This window comes from Manacus candei, unplaced genomic scaffold (genome assembly GCF_025592945.1).
Source record: "Manacus candei isolate 608988 ecotype Guabito, Panama unplaced genomic scaffold, ASM2559294v1 h1tg000067l, whole genome shotgun sequence".
Classification (NCBI taxonomy): domain Eukaryota; kingdom Metazoa; phylum Chordata; class Aves; order Passeriformes; family Pipridae; genus Manacus; species Manacus candei.
In genome coordinates this window covers 10,876,667-10,897,400 of record NW_026138115.1, presented here as the reverse complement: position 1 = coordinate 10,897,400, position 20,734 = coordinate 10,876,667, and the positions used below count along the sequence as shown (strand labels likewise).

The window sequence follows — 20,734 nt, the reverse complement described above, 5'->3', positions numbered from 1 at the left end:
AGGGGAACTGCATACTCAGAATGCCTTCTGAACTCCTCTGTTGATGCTTGAGCATTACACATTTCTTGGCAATGTTTTCAGTTCTGTGTGCAGCAGGGAGAGAGACTGAACTTGCTTTCATATTGGTAATGAGGTGAGCTTGCATCGTAGCATGTTGGCTTCCAACGGGAATATGACTGTCTACAGGTACATGCCAACAGAGAGCTCCTCAATTTTCAGTTTTTCATATTCCTAAATGCTCCTCAATGCATTTGTTGATTTCCTTTTCAATGTTAATTTTTTTCTGGAAACCCTTAACATTACGAATGATCTACGTTGATTGAAAGTAATACTGAGAAACAGTGCAAGTACACTACATGCTGAAGTAACACAGGAATATTGTGTAAATCAATTTTGTCTTCTAGAGAGAGTGTCGCCTTTCTGTGGAGATTGAGCATCAAATTTGGCAGATTTAACTTAGAGCAAAAGAAGAACCTTAACTGAACCATGTAACAGATACAAATATTCTGAACATTTTTCTTAAATGTTGGCTTTTTAAAAAAGCAGAGGGGGGTTAAAATGTTTTATTAGAAGAAATTCGGTATCTGTTTCAGGAAATGGGGCAAAGATGGAGTCTTTAAAAATCTTAGAGCTGTATGAGGGAGAAATAACTTCCTTAGTTTATGGCGTTTGAATTATACTAGCATGTCTACAGTGCCATTGTACATACAATCACATTATCTCCATTGTTACTCTTTTCTCTCCCATATTAAGTCAAAAAACTCATCTCTGAACTAAACTTCTTTAAATACATACCTTTGAACATCGTCTTCTGCTACCCAGAAAATAATGCTGTCTTGTATTTGGTTTATTTCTATGGCCTTTTGTGGGTGAATTTAATTACAATGGTGACTTCTGAAACAATATTTCTGACATCTCTGGAAATGGTTTGCAGAATATAATTGCCAAGCTTGGTGTTCCTTCTACACATACATGAATTGTTGGCTTATAAAATGGTAGCATACCATAACATAGAAGTAATAGAATTTACTTTGACTTGTAAAGCTGTTTTTCCTTTTCATGCTTTTGTTATTTGTAATCTTACAATGAATGCTTGATCTCCTGTCCAAAAGCAGCTTGCTACATGATTTCAAGAAGGTGGGGTTTTTTTACTGAGAATAAATGTCCAAAGAGGAACAAAATTTTAGAACGTAGGAATGGTTTCTCCTCATGCTATATCGGTTCAGTAAGAAAAAAAAGAAAATGATGACTGTTGGAAAAATGCCCTGCTCAAATATTCATGACTGACCTCTTACACCATGAAAGAAGAAATTCTGAGATTTTTTTTTCCCAGTTCTGGAGGATTTTTAAAGTAGTTTGCCTTACGGGGAGAGAAAAAGAAAGGGGGCGATCAGTGTTTCCAAGGATCTTTTTGTTTAGCAGAAACAATATCTCAAAAACTTGTCTTTGCATTCAATTATATGATTGTCACTTGTTCCCTGATACTGCACATGTACCATGTTTGACACAGTATTAATCCCCAAATTTGGAAAAATGCTACAGCTTTAGTATTGTGTTCAAATATAGAAAGGTGGATCTGTGGTTCCTAGCTGTTGTTGGCTATATTGTACCTGCAAGCATAGACTCCATATAATATGACCATCTGGAAGAGCAAGCTTTTTCTCCCTCATACATAACAAGACTGTTATTGCCACACAGTTAACATGAGAGATCAATAAAGCTTGAAAACTGTGTTGAGTCTTCTCTAGTTTATTTCAAGTCTCATCATTCCACCTGTCAAGACAAGCTGGATGTACAAATTCTGCTGCTCTTTCTTTTGAAAAATTTTCCACTCTCATCTTGTGTGTGTAAATATTAGAAAAAAATTCTCCTTTAACGCTGAGGCTCTGTGTTTGTTCTCAGACAAGCTGGATGGTTTGCGGACTGGCACTAAAAGGAAACGTGACTGGGAAGCAATTGCCAGCAGAATGGAAGATTATTTGCAACTTCCAGATGACTATGATACACGTGCTTCTGAACCTGGAAAGAAAAGGGTAATAAATTTTCAAATGACTTACTGTCTGTATGTGATGATTTAACAGTCTCTGTGAAAGAGTTAGTATCAAGTCATTCAACATCTATGAATATGGGAATTTCACTGACTCACTTTTCATTTTGCTGTTCCATTAGATTCTGTAAGAGAATAATTTTTGTGAGTAGGGTTTTTCAGAGGTAAACATATTAATTATAACAAACCTAGGAATTACAGATTAACTGTGCGTGGGCATGGCTTAGAGATTGAAAATGGAATCATCCCATTTCTTCCTAAAGGAGATGATGCACTTTATTTCAGAGCAACCCACAGTCCTTTTTTATGCTGTATTGTTTTGTGGTGAGATAATGTGATATACACTAGAGATTCCAAGAGAAGATGATGATTTTATAAGTAGACAGAGAAACAATACACTGTTCTGGTATCCAAAAAGATTCGTCTCAGGAAAGTATCAGTTATGTAGGTTTTACATCAATTATGTCTTGTAGACGTTGGGAGATAATGTGTATAACTATATGTAGTTCTGTTCTGAAAACAAAATGCCATATGTTCACATGCAATTTTAAAAAAATGGGAAAAATCACAGAAGATGAAAGAGAGGTAATAGAAAGAGGTAATACTCTTTTCTTTTTTTTTTTCCTTCAAAATAGAAAGACCGGCTTTTGCCACTAAAAGTAATTTAACTGTCAGTGTTTGGGCATTGTTTTGCTCTGTAATGTCAAATAGTACTGGACAGCATGCCTGAGAGAAATGGAGATACCTAAGGCATTGGCAGAGGAGGTGCTGGTGGAAGAAAGCTGACATTGCTTATCAGTAGGAATGTCTGGGGAAATCCAGGTAGACTGTGTGGATAGGGAGGTGCTGGCAGAAAGTTGATAAGGCTATGTCCCTGAGTAACACACTGGCCTGAATGGGACTAATGAGTATGTCAGGGAAGAGCTCTTTCACTTACTGTTTTTTCTTGTCCTGCAATGGTGTGTTACAGGTGAGTTTTTGGTGACTGCAGCCTTTCGGCATCACCTCTTTCACTCCTTCCTCACTGTTGTTCTCACTCCCAGCGGGGTCTGAGTTTTTGGGTGTCACTGTATATGTTTGAACAGGATAAATGCAAGGGATCTGCATTACCATGAAGAGCTACGGGGGAGATGTGGAACTGTAAAGATGAGAGATAACAAATGTATGAAGTTCATTTAGTGTAAAAAATAGTGGAAATATTTAAATAGAAATATATCACACAAGATAGAGAAGAAAACTGTCCTTCATTCATTTGTTCATTGCTGAGTTGCTTTTTAACACCATCTTTCTGTAGTTTCATAGCTCTCTTCTAGATGTTTCCATTGTGCAATTGAAATACAGGTTGCACAGAAAATAAAGACACTAAATGAATCTTGGATAATTCTTCCCACAGAAAGCATTGCTTTGAACAGAGAAATAATTGTAGTAATTACACTTCAATGCTTAGAATTATGTTTTTGAAATGGAAAAGGGTGATCATCTGTACCTTTTTTCTACTCTGTAGAACAGCTGGGGTATTCAATTAAAAATAATGTAACTGATGCAATTTCCATCTTTACCTATTGGAAAACAGATTAATACTTACCTGTGAAGGAAAATGAATACAAATTAGTATTCTTATGCTCTTACTTGCAGTGGAAAGCCTAGACTTGTATCAGGATTTCTTAAGAGGTTATGCTGATAAGGTATTCTCCATAGGTGCGGTGGGCAGATCTAGAAGAAAAAAAAGATGCCGACAGGAAAAGGGCCATCGGTTTTGTTGTTGGACAAACAGACTGGGAGAAGATAACAGATGAAAGTGGTCACCTTGCTGAGAGAGCCCTCAACCGCACCAAGTATATATGAAAAAGTGGTTAAGTGGATTTTTGTGCCTTGAAGGTAAGTATCCCATCTTCCTGTGTGTTTATAGCCTTGATGTTTTTTAAGAGTTGAGGTTGCAGTTCACATCATTGTTAGAGTTCCCTCAGACAAGACTATTTGTTTTGGAACCTTGTGTAACAGGTGTCAGCTGTGCCTATGTTAATGTGTACCCTTCTGCACAGCATCTAACAATAAAGGGAGAAGGATTGTCAGCTATCTGTCTCCCCAACCTTATTAAGAGGAAGCTTATGGTTTCATTAAAAGAATAGTTTATCTGTATTCCTAGTCCTGTGTAGTTCAGATTTTGCATACTTTATTTTAATTCTGATGATGTTAGTTGCTGGTTTACTTGATATAACAAACTTTTCCTTTCTTTACAGGCCATTTGCTCTGAGGAGAAGTGAACCAGGGTGTCATGAGCATCTTGCATGGGTCGTGTCACTCCCACCTTCACAGTTTTTCCTTGTTACTTTAGTTTCAGCAATTTTCTTAAGATACTGGCAGAGAACCAGTACCCTCAAAAACTCATTGAATCCCACTGCTCCTAAGTGAGAGAGACAGTTTACTTTTTAATATTTTTTGAGGGGTGGGGGGGAAGGGTCAGTAGTTTTAGCTACTCTTTGTGGGATAAAGTGGAAGGGTTAGACAGATGTTACCTCCACTGTACCATCACAGAATGTTTATCACCTTTGCTCTGTGGCTGTTCTCGTTTTATACTGTATGTACCTTGTAGCTTATTGTATTAGGAAGCAGAACAATAAATTTCACTATAAACTCGGTGTTCTTGGTGGACCATATAGTATGGTTTTTGTTTGACATTTTAAATGTGGTCTTTGTTGACGTGTTGGTAGTGCTCAGAACCATCCTTACCTGGAAGAGGTACTGTACTCATATTCTGGAATGTGTTCTGTCTTCTAGATTTTCCATCTGCTTTTCTTCTCATAGACAGTTCCATTAAGACCTCAGGTCTTGCTGGCCTTTAGAAGTTCATGTTCCTGGAGAGCAGGAATTATTATTTTTTGGATCCTAGTTTCTCAGTTATGTCAAATTTTCATTACTGCGTGAGTATAAATGCTGTTGGGTGACTCTGTAATACTCAAGGTAGCAATGTATGAAAAACTTTTTATTAATGCTCAATGTGAAAACAGGTACTACAGAGTTCTCTGAAGGGGCAGCCTAGAAAATTCATTTTGGTGTTAGGTCTTTTAGTCAACGCTGATCCCTTTCAGGGTATTTCATTCCATTCATAAGTTTACTGTCTCATAGAGAAACATCATTAAAGGAAGCAGCAAAGACCAGAAGTTATACCCTTCTATTCCTTTAATAAATTTGTTAAGCTTGCTAAAAAAAGGATAAAAGAATAGCAGTCCACACTATTAAAAGTGGTACAGATTCTTCATAGATGCTGGTATATCACTTCTGCAGAGCATCAGGTTTGCTGATGAAAACTTTCTTTTGTCCTCCCAGGTTTCAAAGCAAATGCCTTGCATTAATAATGTTGTAACCAGACAAGATGTGTAAATGTGAAGATAATTGGTGGTTTTATGGTGAATTGAATTTTTTCTCCTGATCTTTCTGAGGGAAGGAAATGAAGTCCTGAATTTCCTTCTCTGCTATTGTTTGTTGCTCTGCTGAGTGATTACATTGTGATTTGCATCTAGGTTGGTAAATCAACTAGTTCTGGTGTGGTGGTAGTTCATTCTGTTAATGGAGAGCATGGTTCTAATAGATGGTTTTGTTTGTCATTCTAATGTTTTGGTTTACTGGATGCTTCTCAGCTTTGTCTGTGGTACATGTCTAAAAACTCTTTATTAAAGGAGAGGAATAGCTGAACTTGTGCTATGCCCTGAATATATTTATTAGAAGAAAATTGAACTCCATGAATGCAGCATTTTTAAATGGAAGGTATTAAATACACATTTTCTCTGTACATGTACTATTACATAGCATCCATACTTTCTTTTCAAAATGTTGCTAAGCACTCTTTGAATTCTGACTTAGAATTGTTGACAAATGGAAACTAATAGTTAACAAAAAATCAGCATTGTGTATTGCTGTGGAAATCAGGTGAGCTTCACTTTGGAGACATTACTCTCAGGTACGTGTAAAATGGCTTTCAGTCTTTACTCAGTTTTCCATAACAAAACTGAAGTTCTTGTGGCACACCATCATTATAAATTGATTCTGTTTCTTGACTTTTAAGAACTGATAATGATTTTGTCTGTATTTTTGCTAATACAATTGAACCAGATCCTTTCCTAACATTTTTCTTTCCAGACTAAAGACTATTTCTGGAGCATGCAAATGGATAGCTTGTGACAGAAGTTATAATATTGTTTATCGGTTTTAACAATTTTGAAATTATTTTAGCAGATACCTCTGAGAGAGGTCACGCTGTTTATTCTGTGGTGTATGTAGAACTAAAGAGAAATGAGCAGAGAGTTCACATAAAGTTATACTTTGCTCTGATGAGAACAGAGAGAAAATATATCAATCTTCAAGTTTAGGGCAAAATTCAGTTAGGAAAATATACTGTTGTAAACGGTTGCTAGACTGTTTGATCAGAACAGGCTGAAGGGTTTTGTTGTTTTCCTGAAGTTCAGAACTTTTCCATTTCTCTAGTACAGAAATATCATTCCATAATCTTTGCCGTTTGTTTCAGTTGGTTTGAATGTTTAGCAGGTCAGTCTTCAACTGCTTGATGGAAAGTGGCTCTGAAAGAAAACAACTTACGCCAGAAGTGCATCCTACAGCAGATTATACATAGTCTAGTCCTTCAGTGACTGAAGGAATCGAGCAAAAAGGAAAAATTCATCATTGCTGCTGGTAGAACTGAGAATATCTAGCTAGTCCCTTGCTTGGCTCATAGTCAGAGCTTGGTGATTAGTGATTTTGATTTTGTCTGGAAAATCCTTCAGTACAGAATCCATTAAGTCTTGATCCTGATTTAGTTCTTACTCATTATTTGCTCACTGATATTGACAGCAGAATCTTTCACAGCACTAAGCAGAAAAAAATACCCACTTGCATTGATGACTACATAGGAAAATATGTATCTAGCACTCTTGTATGATGATCCATCTTTGACCACCATGCAACTGTGCTAACTCTTAAATTGGACTGTTTCTGTGCAGTGCATCATATTGAAAAATACAGCTCTGAAAATGTCAGCTGCTGCAGAATGGAGCTGCCACCTTTTCAGCAAATTTGAGTGTTAAAACAGTATTTTCTGTGAATTATGGTTTCTTATAACATTTCAGTTTTTCTCAAGACCATCTGCTTTTTTAATACTGAAGCCACCTGTCTCATAATAGAAGTACCTGTGGTTTTTACAAGGGAATGTGCAATGTGCTGTGCTATGCAAATAGAGCACAGTTGTCATCTTCAGTCACCTTCTGCTCATTAGGCATATGAAAGAGTGAAATTATAACAGAGAGTATTAGATCAGTTCTGGAAATTCAGTTTTCTGTTTTCTTAAATGTTTACATCAACATGGATAAATAACTTACCTTGAATTATTAGTTCCTACTCTTTAGAATGGAAGAATTGCTTTTGGTACAAGTTAGTTTCACTTTTTACTCGTCAGGTTGGGCTTGGCATTTTTTGGACTTTGCCTCAGTCATCTTTGTGAACCCTGTCCCTTAATTGTTCCTTGCCTGTCTGTTAATACATAACACACATCACTGCTATTGTCTGTTTGTTAGGCATTGTTTTAACTATTTTCTGAAGTTTTTTAATCTCAGAACAACCATTTAGATACCGTGGAGATACTGAGTAGGATTTCAGTAGTGGTTTTTCTGAAAGGATTGAATTAGAAAAGTAGAGTTATGACATTACACTGAAACAGATATATTAACCTATCCCCCAAAGTCCACATCTAATCCAGTTGAATAGTTAAAAATTATCGTAGAATTGGGAGTTGCAAGTCAGATTAGATAGTATGTTCCCTGCAGAAGAATAGTCTGTCATTAGTGTGCTTTTAAATGTAAGAGAAAAACATGACCTCACCAGATAAAATCAGTTCTTCCCAATTTGAGATTTCAACATCATTAGAATACTCAGAGAATCCTTTTCAAAGACATAAAGTAATTCTGCCTGTGGGACAGCATGTTGCCACCTAAAGAAATTTATCATTACCAGAAAAAAAAATATTCTTTGTCCGTTTATTTAATGCAGCTATCTTGGTGACTCATTTCGTGCCCTTTGGACACAATTTCCTTTTAGTATGCTGTGCCATTTTATTATTAATGTTGCTGCCACAAAATTTTTAAAACCCACACAATACTGGTCAAACCTCGGGATTTGAAGAAAACATAGTTGGACTGGGTTGGAGGCAAATTTTTGCTTTTTTGCTATGAAGTTCCTAGTGTTTCTGCCAACATGCAGCTAACTAACTGTGAGTTGACTAAACTGAAACCCAGGAACTCAGCATAAATGAACTGGAAAGGAGAAGCAGTATTTAGAGTTTTCTTTGCCTGTAGAATGTTCACATGACCTGCATCCTCAGGAAGCCAAATACTGATGGGTACATGAGTCCTTTTTATTCTGTCTCTCTTCATTACGTATGTTTCCCAGATTACTTCTGGAACTTGAGGTCCACTGACAATTTGGGATCAAACTGCACCGGGACAACCTGCATACTATGAGATAATGTATTTGAGCAGCAGAGGTGGCCATCTCAGTTGAGATCTGCACACTTGCAGCATCAACTGGTCTTAAACTGTGGTTATACTTAGTTTTCTAGTCATAGTAGAAATGACAACAGAAAGAACAGAAATTTCCTAGAATTTAAAATGTGTTTTGAGTCTCTAGGGCAATCATCTTTATTCTCTCATAAAACTTGAATCAAAGTTTTCTCCTGCTTAACCGTTCCTTCAGATGTGAGTCAGAATCTTTAAACCAACTGAAGGATTCTTTAAGTAACTATTCTAATTTCTGCTCAAGATTAATAAATTCCTTCTTCATGGTGAAACTCTTTTGTTTCGTTCTTAGCAGTGGAGTGTTCCAGCAATTACAAAGTTGCTTCCAAATTTGCACAGTACTGGAAGAGCAGCCTGGAAGCCTTAAGTCTTCCTCATGCACGTAGGTTGGAAATATTTCATTCAGGTGAATTATCACCTTCTAGCTGATTAATACTGTTTGGAAGCAGAATGTGCTCTTCTATTCATCGTTTTGCATAAATTGGTTAAGTGCAAGTAGTTACCAGACAAAGGCACGGCAGGTTACTGCAAGTGGAGAGGCAAAAGTGTTTTGAAGTTGCTTATGTTTTCCATTCTGTGTTTGGCTTCTAGTCAGGAGTCTCTGGGCTCTTTGGATTGTAGGATTTAATATTTCAATATGCAAAACCTTAAAGCTGCCTCAGGTGAAATGGCACAGTTTCATTTTTTCCTAATATTTTTCTGCCTCTTGGAACTCTTAGATGGAATCTTTTTTGGAGGGGTGGCCTTTCCCTATGGCTTGTGCTCTGGTGTGTCAGTCATTCAAGTATTTCTCCATACTGTTTCCCTTATATGTGTGTATAGGAACAATGTTTGTTTCCATAACTGCTTGAAGTACACATGTATGAATGAATGTTCAGCTTTACATGAAAAATTCCTGATGCTTTTTATCAGGATGGCATCTGAACTGTCGGCTGTGACCAGTATATTCCTTATATGAAGTTGGTGTGTTTGAACAGTTATTGTTCTTGGGAATACATGAAGACTGCAAGATTGCCATCACTTCACCAATTCCTGTGATGTTGCTGTCTTTGGAGAGAAGTTATAACTGCAGTGGTCCTTGGAAAAAAGAACACCCGAGAAGTGAAAAGTCTTCATCTAAATGAAGAAAAAACCAAACCAAAACCAGCCCAAAATCAAACAAAGCAAAACAATAAAAAAGGAATTCAGGTAGTTTTACTCTGATTATTTTAGCTGGTGTCTGTCTTGTGCAGCTAGAATGTGCTAGCAGCTCTGCTGTCTGAGATGTCTGCTTTAGCAACTGGCTGCATATATATATTTATGGAGGAGAATATGAAATTAATCCCTGCCATTTTTTGCCTGCAGGTCAAAAGTGTAGTTGAGCCAGCTGATTTAAAAAGCAGTTTGTCTTTAACAAGCCTGTTAAGGGTGATTCTATTAAAATACTTTTTAATTCTTTTTAAAGGCTCAAGCCATTAATATATTACATGTGAACTGAAATATTACCAAAAAATAAAAAGTCTAAGATTTCTTCTGTTTAAATCTTGTAGGATGTTACTTCTCTGGGGATTAGCACAGAAAGGGAACAGAGCTGCAGCTGTTCCCTGCTTCAGGGTGTAGATGGCCTTAAACTGCAAAAAAATAAATATTTGTGTTTGCAGGTACAGACAACAACTTTAATGGTGACATACACCATATGTGGATGACAAGCTTTCTTAAACAGCATTTAAAAATTATTTTTTTTAATTCTATTTTGGTAAGTCTGATGCAGATAGTAATAAGAGTTTTGTTTGATGCTGTAACTGATCCAGGTACTAGCCTTTTCATACGTGTAGCTTCTGGGTTTTTTAGGAGACTGTACTACTGTCTGAAGGACAGAAAACACACCTTTACTGACAAACACCTACACTATTTCAAGTTACTCATCTGTTGGTGCTCAAAACTTGTGTAAGTGATGAGTCTTTACTACTATGCTTTGAGGTGTTCGTTTTTCCATTTCCATTGAACTGCAGTTGCCAAATTCTTTTCCTTGAAAAAGGCATGGACAGATTAACTTGTCTGTTAGCAGATCTCATTGTACTCTTCAATTAGAGTCACACAGAAATCAAGATTTTTCAGATAATGGTAACCAGATGGCACCGAAGTGTTGAGTTCATATTAGGATTAAATTGGAGAAAGAAAAGCTTGATATTGATCCCACAATAATTTAATTTTTGTGATTTCATATTGCCTAATACAGTTTTAAACCAATCACTTCTACTTCATGAAAGAAACTGACCACCTTTCTGTGGAAAAAATGTCAGTGGATTAACATTGTGTGGAGTATCACTTGCAGTCCACAGTCAAGATTTTGCGCTCTATTGAACCTACAGTCTGTATAAACATGGAACAAGATCTTTCTCCTGCTTTAAGGAAAGGCATCAAAATTAAATGGTCTTTTTATGTCCTGATTAAAAGCTTGACAACTGCTGACATCTAATGGAAAACAGGATTTAACTTGCTAATAACTGCTTTTGGAGTGTAAAGTCTTTAAGTATATTGTAGCAAGAAATAATATTTCTGAAGCTTTACAAGGTTCCTTATTGCATTGCTTGTGGGGTTTATTTTTCTTCTTGGTATGAAGAAAAATAAGGACGAATATCCAAATCAAAGCACTAAAGATACTTCTCACAGAAGAACCTGCTAACTTTTCCCTGGCTAAGAAATCTTGGAACTTCAGCTTGATCAGAGGCACTGCAAAGATCTGTCACAATGAAATGTACCTGAAGCTCTAATGTGATTCGGTCCAAATAGGTTTCCAAAATGTATGATGTGATTTCTTCTCATTTTGCACCAGGTACTTTAAGGAGGAACGTGAATACCCTTTTCTAAGGAGTTTACAATCTACATGTTCCTTTATTAGGAATATAATGATTTATATTTCCTTTCCCTTCTCCCACTAGGCAGAGAAAATCTGCAGTAAGGCTGAAGGAATGGCCCTGAAGTAAACTTGGGTGTAAACTTCCTCATTTTTACTTAAGTCTCTCTGTTGTAGCCTCATTGCAGTATATATCGTTCAGATATAGCTTGAGAAGAATATTCAGGTACCCTTTAAACAATTCTACAAATCTGTTGGAAAGAGTCACTAAAATGGTGAGTATGCTGCATTGCTAGGAGTATGGTAACAGTGCTTGTCTGTAACTTCCTACTTGAAGATGAAGTTGGAGCAAAATAAAAATCTAACTAAAAACTAGATTTACCTGTTTTGTCTTTGGTTCAGTTTGAGGAGCTGTTGAAACATGTGACCTTCAGTGATAAATATTTCTCCATCACCTCCTTTGTCAGTTGTGTCCAGTACTGACTTGTAGAAGATTGTCTCAGTCTGCGGATTTCCATCCTTCTCCTGTTCCTCAGCTAGACTTAAAATGTGCTACATTGAAGGAAAGGACTATCTAGAAGTCGAAGGGCACAATTTATGCTTTGTTTATGCAGAAGCGCTGACAATATCATGTCATTTTGCACTATGACAGTTTTTTGGATTCTGCATCTAAGGCTTGAATTTCATTTGAAAGGCTACAATTGTCCAGAGAATTTCTCTCTCAAAGGCTGTTCTTCACTGCACACTCTGATGCAGCAGCATCCAGTGCGGGCAATTTTGGAGATGAGAACCTCAACAGTGTCTGTTACAGCTGAGCAATCTCGCACAGATTGTCTTTCTTGAGGGGTATTGCAACATTTCTTTCTTCATTCAGAGTTTCTTCTCAGCATATGAACTTTTTAGTGTTAAGTTCTGTAAACAGAAAATATGGATGCTGTGTTCTTGTGCATGGATGGTTGTTTGTCATTCCTAGTGAAACAGAACTTCAGAAATACACATACTTACTAGTCTGCACAACTGATGTGAAGTCCAGGGTTAGTACTGAGGTGACTACATTTTTGCAGGAGTGTAATTTATATATGATCTTCATCTCAGTTTTTTTATTCACAGGGTGATTGATTTCAAATGTCATTGCCTTGGCAAATACTCTTTATGCAGCATTTCCTTGATGAATGAATGCTTTAGGTTGAGACTTTGGTATATTAGTTCCTCCAGTTTAGGAGACTTACCTTTCTAAGATAAAGATGAATAGCTTATCTCTTATAGTACACATTGATTTTCCTTTTCTGGACTATTGTGGCATTTCTTTCTATCTTAACTTGTCCTTGGCTATGTGCATCGAGATGAGGGACATCTGTTTTCAATAGCTAACATTGAGTTAGCCTCAATGCACAGGAGAGACAAATAATTAACTTCTAGTCCTTGTGATAATTAACCTAATTGGGCATCATTTTTTTCTGCATTTTCTAGCACAGATCATGAACAAATGTGTAATGTGCCTCATATATATGTTATATAAAACTTAAATGTGTGATGTTGAAGTCAATTTCCTTTACATTCAGTTTTCCAGCTGGATTAGTCCAATCTAGCAGGGATTTAAGACCTGTACATGGCCTCCAGAGCCTTCTGCATTGCTATTTTTCAAGTTTCAGTCATTACTGTAATTTATTTTTTCTCTGTGTTCATGTCAAGTTGCATAGGCCTGACAAGTAGAGTACAGTATAGCCGAATGTACAGATGGAACCCTTATATTGTAGGAACATTATTAACTATCTGCAAGATGTAGGTTGCTTTTTTATCATTTCTGATTTTACTGTTCCCCACCTCCGATACACCAGCAATAATGGAAATCATGAGTTTAAAGTCATTAATGTTATTAATATATTTTTACAAATACACAGCAGGTTGGCACCTTCCCTGGAAAAAAGGGTAGAAATTAGGAGAAAAATCAAGACTGGACAGTATTCTAGGGAGTTTTGAAAAGTATAAAAGGGTAGAAATACTTTTTCACAATGTAAGAATTGGAATTCAGCATTCAGTGTCAGATTCCTCTTTATTTTTTTAACTAACTGTGATAAAAGACAAGTTTTGAAAATAGATAACATGTAAAATACTGCTTTTGCAATTAGACACTTTTTGACTTACGCTGTTACCAACTGGAATTTTTTTTCTTTGGCTGTGTTTTTTTGCTGATGTCATTGTCACAGAATTTGGTTTAGTTTAGAGCAGCTTTGCTTTTGGAAGCAGCAGTCTACCTCCGGCAGCGTCACTGACATGTTGACCTTGAACCCTATGCACACAGGGATTCCGTCCTGCGCCCGAGATGCGTCTGAGCCAAGCTCTGAACAGTTAATGTGGAGCAGATAAGCCCTGTTACCTGAGTGGGAATGGCACAAGGATGCATGTCTTCAAGGATGCTTCTCAGAAATCGCCTTTTAACTCCTCATAGAATAATTAAGTTGATTTTTATCTAGAGGTTTACCCTAGTGAGTCAGTCCTCTTCCACTTTGCATTCGGAGGGCTGCTACATCTTAATGTGGGTTTGGTGGATGTAATTTTATAATTTTGATGTAATTTTGAATTCTGTGGTGTGGATTCATGTGCTGAGGCACACTGAATGTCTGAAGCTATACTACAGTCTTATGAATTGATAACATAACTGTATGTTAAATCTTAACAGTGCAGAACTGCACTGTCATGGTAGGGGATTTCCCCAGTGCTACAGTTCTGTTTAAATGTCTTATGGGAAAAACAGACGTTGGAGAGGTGTCTGCATAGAACCTTCCTCTATTAATTCTCAGTGCTTCTTTATTTGTACCCAGATTTAGGGCTATCATATGGATCTTTCCCTTGTAAGGCCTGACTTTTTTTGTAACACCATATTTACCTTGTCATTACTCCATTAATTTTCTGCATGATATCAGAGTTACATATACAACACTTGCATTTCTCTGTCCTCTCTGCTGCCTTCTCCCCCAGCTTTCTTAATTATTTTGTATGTCTGAGAATCCTTTCTCAACTTTAGCTTCCAGAATGCATTGTTGTGGTTTGGGTGTGGGCTCTTAACTCTATGGTTTATCTCCAGTGGAAAAAGCCACTGAATGCTTGCAAACACATGGCCATTCAATAATATACTGAATAAAGACAACTGAACTGGCACCAGAAGACTTTGTGAGATGGTGAACTGAATTTTGCAAACTGCTGAAGTAGGAAGATCCCTGGATCACTGGAGTATGTTGCAGGAATGATGCAAGGGCCAGTAAATTTTTCTGAAAAGACCTTTGGGACTCTACATGCTGCTTTCAGGTGATGCTGGTTCCACCATCGTTTGCAAAGAGGAGCTGATCTTCAAAGGATTGCTGCTAGTTGCCAGAGAACAACATATGCAGAAAATACAGCTGGATGGCCCTGAGGCTGATGATTGGCTGACATAATGGCCCATACAGTAGTATTAAGAGAGGTAAGATCATCTGACAGTAACTGTGAGTCTACTGACTGACTGAGGCCTTAATACCCATTATTTGTCAAGAGACAGATCTGGAGAATTGAAGTTAGAAGTTAGACCTTTTCCACAATTAGTTAATTTGGGGGCAAATAGTCATAGATGGTGGTGTGATCAGAGTAGATCGATACCATGAGGAGATGGTGGGCTTCACTACCAGTGTATTGATATATAGACAGACTGTGGGCTGTTATAAGGGAACAGGACACACACTGGTGTTCCCAAATGTGCAAAGGAAAGAAATTGCTATCTTTTTGCTTGAAATACAGAAAGCAGTTTTATAGAAACAACCTTACAGCAGCTCAGGAGACAGACGATTCTGTAGTTTTGTCTCTGTTGTTCAAGAGTTCACACGGCAACAATTTGTTCTGCACCAAACAGATGCTCTGTGCCATTGCAGTCTTCCCCACAGTAGCTGCTCAAGAAAAACTGGTCCAAAAATAATTCCTTCTAGGATGAGGTGATCCCTTCTAAAAAATGACATGCAAACATCTTTATGAGTAAACCCAGGATCTACAAGGATTTTGTTTCTGTGGTCGATATGACTGTTCAAATGCAGAATACGTTGCCACCAGCATCCTGGTTACATTGCAGGTATGGAAGATGCTTACACAAGCAAATCATACAGTGCTAGTGGACATCTCCAGTTAATTGCTAACATATGGGTGAGTATAGTGTTGTTATCCTTTACATTTCCGTAAATAATCAAAGCTCCACGAAGTTCTTGAAACAGAACATTCATCACCAGATTAAACACTCCAGCCTTGGCCTTCCTTGTTACAATCTTGTTACAGCCAAGAACCTATGCCATGAATGCAGAGACCTTCACTGACTGGACTGTTACTAAGACGGTGTTTTCAACTTCCAGATGCTGCCAGTTCTGCAAGGTTGTGCTGGTATTTTGGATAACATTGCTCATTAAAAATTTCGTCAGAAATGGAGGTGAGATTGCTTTAAAGCTCAGGGCTTAGAAATAGCTGCAGAATAAATGGTTTGTTTGAAGTCACAGAGAGAAATGCAGTGAAGCTCTGACAACAGCAGTGACTCCGGATGCTGCATAGGAGCTTGTGCTCTGCAAGTTGTTTGAAGAGTCCGCTGCCAACTAAAAAGCACCTGGTGCTCTGTGCTCAGTTAGAAATGCCCTTCTAACGACCTTCCACAAAAGAACAAACTGAAAAATCTCTGGGCTTACAGCTGCAGCCCGGGACATTGTGAAATATGAATAGATGATAATTCTGCTTTATAGTGATTGCTCAAGAGGGGAGAGCACTCTGGCTTTTAAAATACCATTTCTACAGCATGATCTTTTTGTAACTGTGGGTACTATTCTGAAAGTGTTTTATCTAAAACCAGCCTTTGTAATTGTTTTTATTTGAACACAGGTTGCACTCAATCATAGGGACTCTACAGACACAGAGATGTGCAGGGCTGGCCTTACTTTTTCCTTGAGAATGAATTCTTGGTGTTTTTAAATGTTCTTCTTATGTCTACTGTTTCTTACTCACAGACCTGGAAGTTAGAAATGGAAAACAATTATGCTGTTGAATATTCTGTACTTGCTCTCTGAGAACCAAATGACAACAGGTTTTATATAGAGATGTATAGATATGTAGATACACATACATGTTCTCAGGTATTTATTTTTAAATAATATAAAGTATTTTTTATAATTTTTGTTCTTTGTGTAAAACTATGGATGACACTTATATGCTATGGGATATCCAGTAAAATATTTTCCTTGAAGTTGGGTTTTTTCCTCTGTCTTGTAGTTTTCATATTCCCACTTTTCACTTCACCACTTGATTTTAAGTCCTTATTTTCCATGATTGTGGTAAGACAAAAAGATTGATGCTGTTGGGTACAGACTGGTACTTTTAAAAACAATCCTTTTAAGTCTAGTAGAACAAATAGCGAGAAATCAATAAATACCAGGAAGGAAACCACCACATTTGGCTCATGCTAATTGGACTTTATGCTGTATCATTAAGAGTTGCTTAGTAGGTAATCTACAATGCCCATTTTATTGGATTAGCAAAAACAAGAACATTGTTTGACTCTTATACACGAAATTAAAATTACCCTATGAACTTTTAATCAAAAGCCTAGTGTTAAAAAACATGACTAAATTTGGGAAGGCTGTAGAAATACTGTAGAAGTTGATGGTTGGTGTGATTGCTTGCTGTAAAAATGCCGAAAGTCATCTCAAAAGGAGAAAATAGAAACTTTCCCAAATTTTAGGTATTTGTAATGCTTGTACGTTACCATAAAAAAAGAAAAAAAAGTTGATCATGGGACTTTATGACATGGGACTTCACCTCCTTGTACAGTTAGATGAGAGGGAATTATTATATATATATGGACTGTATCCTCACAGGTGTTGAGTGCTGACCTAAATCTGCTTTTCCTTGAGATCCATGCACAGCTCTCCCTGGTTTTACTTGAATAGCCATTCTCAAATCTGTTTTAAAAAATGGGTTTACTGGTTTGGGATTTATATATGCAAAGACATATGTGTTTATTTTCTGGCAGCCTGCCTCTTATCCTCTCCTACCCCAGCTGCCCCCCCACCAAGATGAGCACCAACCTATGGGGTTTGGGTGGTGGAGGAAAGTCTGCGTGCAGCTTCCATCAGAGGCTGACTATGCTCTCACTCCTTTGTGCGCCCTTGCTCAGAGTAAGTATCTCCTTCAAAAGTCCCTGGGCCACACATTGGCCTCCTTGTCTCAGTGCCCGCCTGAACTGCCCTGTCTGGGTGAAGCTCTCAGTTAAACAGCTCCCATTTTCACCATGCTCATCTCCCCACCTGGGCTGTTGTATCTCCACCTGAGCTGCTACAGCCGGCTGGTGAGCTGGGGCACCCCGAAAAAGAGGATGCATGGCTCCATTGCCACTGTCTCACTAAAATGGGGCTTTTTATTAAGTCAAAGAACAGCTCATGTAGCTGCTGCTGTAAAGCTGGTGCTGGGCACAGACCCAGTTCCCATTCCATGGTCCATGGTTCACGCTAGTACTGTATCTCATGGTGTGCAAAGGGAAAAAGCTTTTGCTATCAGCTAGAGATACCAGTCGGCCCTGCTGGACCCTGTTTTATCTTTGATACCAATCTCCACAATCTCTGTGCATCACCTTCCCCAGGAGTGGTGCTGCAGCACAGGGCAGCTCTGCGCACAAGAGGCAGAGGAAGGGCTGTCTTCTTGAGATGAAAAGTGATGTCTGATCTCTCAAATGTGGTAATTGTACTGTAACCTGGATTAATCTGACCCTCTGATGCATATAATAGGACAGCAAATTTTGCTGAGCAATGTTTCATGAGCAGGCTCACCAAGGGATGCTTATCTGGAGCATGAGCTTCCCTCATGCCAAATAAGGATCTGAGATGTGTATTTGAGAGAAGGACCCTTTCAAAAACATTTGCTTAAGCTGGGAGCTTCTAGGGCTGGTTCAGTCACTGTAGACCGGCCCAAGTCATTAAAGGAAGAAAACAAAAACCAGTTGTTAATGAAGATGTTGAAGAGAGCTGGGCCTAATATGGAGCCCCAGAGAACCCCATTAGTGACTGGGCATTGTGGAATTCACACCTTATTTCCCTCCTGCTTCAGGCTCCATCGCCCTCAGAATAACCCCAGCTCCCCTCACCTCCTAGCAGATGTGCTGCCTTCTCTGTATCAGTGTTTCTGTGACCTAGATTGAGGGAAGGCAGTTTGAGTCCCCTCTTAACTTCTTTGCCAGCTGGCTGCTGCTTTCCAAGGCTCTCATGGGAGCACAAGGCTGTGATTCAGCTCCCCCACTTTAGCATCATGCAGCAGAGTTGTGCCTGCCTGAGTGCAACCCCCCTGACTCCAAGCAAACAATTGGCCCCAGAGGAGGCAGCTGAACCCCAGGCTCCCCAAACAGGCAGAAGCTAGAATAACATACAGCTCTCTAGTTCCCATTTCTTCATAGTTATATGGCAAATGCTGGAGCAAAAATACTGCTGCAAATACTTTGTGCAATCCTCTGAACGTCTTTATTAATGATCAGGTTGTAGAGTCTCACTCCTTGGAGATAGTCAAAAGCTGTCTGGATATGGTCACAGACAACCAGCTCTCAGTGGCCCTGCTTGAGCAGGAGGTTGGACAAAATGATCTCCAGAGGTCCCCTACAACCTCAGCCACTGCATGACTGTGGTTTAGGGCACTGCCTTAGCCCCCCACCTGCTGATTTACTGACACTCATGAACTTGCATGTTACCAGAGGAAGCATGAAACTGCTCCCCCCAGGGACTCTGTAGTGGCTTTGTGTCAGCATGATGCCTCCAGTACACCTGTATCTTACGTTCCCTAATTATATGGCCAGATGAATTTACTGACCCTTCCCTGAGCCAGGCCATCATTTCCTTTTTCAGCAGTGTTGTTTTTGCCTACCCAATGCATTACTTAAGCTCTGAGGTAGTTATTGCCTGCACAAACAGCACCAGCAGCACTTAGTGGATGTTGAACATTTGAGTCTGGCACCCCTAAGCTTTGGGATATGGCTCCATCTGCCTCCAGCCCCCCATTCCTGATCCTCCCAACAAGTTGCACTTCAGAGCAGAATGACCACGAGGCACTGGGGTTTAAAGGAGCTAATGTTGGTTAGTGGGGGCTGCTTGGCCCCACAGAGATGCCAGCAGGTGGACTAAGCCCTTTTGCTGCAGTCTTAGTCTTTTCCCAACAAGAAGCAAGAAATTCTCAGTGTAATGCTTTAGAATAGAAGTCATCAAAAAGGTCTCTAGGGATGAAAAAGGGTAATTTACACCGTGTGTTTATTTAAAAATGAGTCAAGTAAATTTGATGTTGTAAAATATACAAACTTGAAGAAATAAACATACAAACAGAGGCAGGAAATCTGGGTGGCCACACTCGCCATGGGGGGAACCACTGTAAAACTGCCCCTATTCCAGAGCCTTCTCATCATGCCCTGGTGATACCACACACTTCCTTACTCCTGCAGATGCCCTACCTACAGATCACCCCATGCACTCTTCTGATACCAGAGCTGTGATTTTTCTCTCCCGAGTCACTTGCTGTGCACTAGTACACAGCTGACACTGCAGCACACCCAAAATCATCTTGGCCTCCTTCCAGTCTTCTTCTCCCTGGGAGTTTTGCATGTGTATGTTGTTCCTCATCCACAGTTACACATCGCTGCTCTCCCTGCTGTGCCTCTCCCAGGACCTCCCTCCTCTTCACATGCTTTCCCTCCCCATTCCTGCCTCTGTCAGGATTAGAGAGCCCTTAACAGAAAATGCTTTGCCATGCTCTATCACATGGAAAAGTGGCCACTGAGTCCTGGTCACAGGGTAAAGAAACCTCCTTGGGTTTACACCCACTACATCAATGGGGCTGCAGATCTCAGGGCCCAGCTCCCCAGCTTGTATTAAACCCATAGGGACTGATGGGTCCCAAATAGCATGCTTCTCTTTCATCACAGACACGTTGCAAAGCAGAGACACTTGGGGCAGTTTTGCCTGCAGAAACATGATGTGAGGGGACATGGGTGAGTTTTTAATGGGGGGCTGTTCTCCCAGGTCCTCCCAGGCTGATAGGAGCTGTTTGCAGTGCTGAGCGGTGCCAGCCATGCACCCTGCTCTCTTCCAGCATCACGGATAACACTGCTGGGAAGCAGTCAGTCCTGCAACCAGCACACACTCAACTGCTTGGCCACAGTACACAGCTGTTTGAGGTGTGTCAAACTCCTGTCAAACAGCACAGGAGAGGCAGGGGGGAATGTTGTTTGTGCTGGCTACAATAAACACTGGTTTTACATCT

At 39.1% G+C, this 20,734-nt stretch overlaps 2 protein-coding genes and 1 long non-coding RNA gene across 7 annotated transcripts in view; 2 read left to right on the top strand and 1 right to left on the bottom strand.

Annotated features, from left to right (window-relative positions):
- YLPM1 (YLP motif containing 1) overlaps nt 1–4,691 on the top strand; it is a 36,875-nt gene extending 32,184 nt beyond the window's left edge. For all 4 annotated transcript variants that reach the window (XM_051806465.1, XM_051806466.1, XM_051806469.1 and 1 more), the window contains 3 exons: nt 1,903–2,033; nt 3,746–3,925; nt 4,288–4,691. In XM_051806465.1, the coding sequence (XP_051662425.1) occupies nt 1,903–2,033; nt 3,746–3,892 (278 nt within the window). In that variant the 3' untranslated portion in view covers nt 3,893–3,925; nt 4,288–4,691. The remainder of the gene's footprint in view (nt 1–1,902; nt 2,034–3,745; nt 3,926–4,287) is intronic.
- DLST (dihydrolipoamide S-succinyltransferase) overlaps nt 1–20,734 on the top strand; it is a 77,013-nt gene that overhangs the window by 31,138 nt on the left and 25,141 nt on the right. The gene's annotated exons all lie outside the window — the stretch shown is intronic.
- On the bottom strand, nt 1,884–7,504 carry LOC127479472 (uncharacterized). 2 transcript variants are annotated; one of them, XR_007907579.1, is made up of 5 exons: nt 7,417–7,504; nt 4,778–4,902; nt 3,633–3,760; nt 2,985–3,185; nt 1,884–2,019 (listed from the first exon to the last, which is right to left on the bottom strand). It is a non-coding gene; the product is annotated as an uncharacterized LOC127479472 (long non-coding RNA). The 2 variants fall into 2 exon arrangements; XR_007907578.1 differs by having other exon boundaries at nt 3,677–3,760.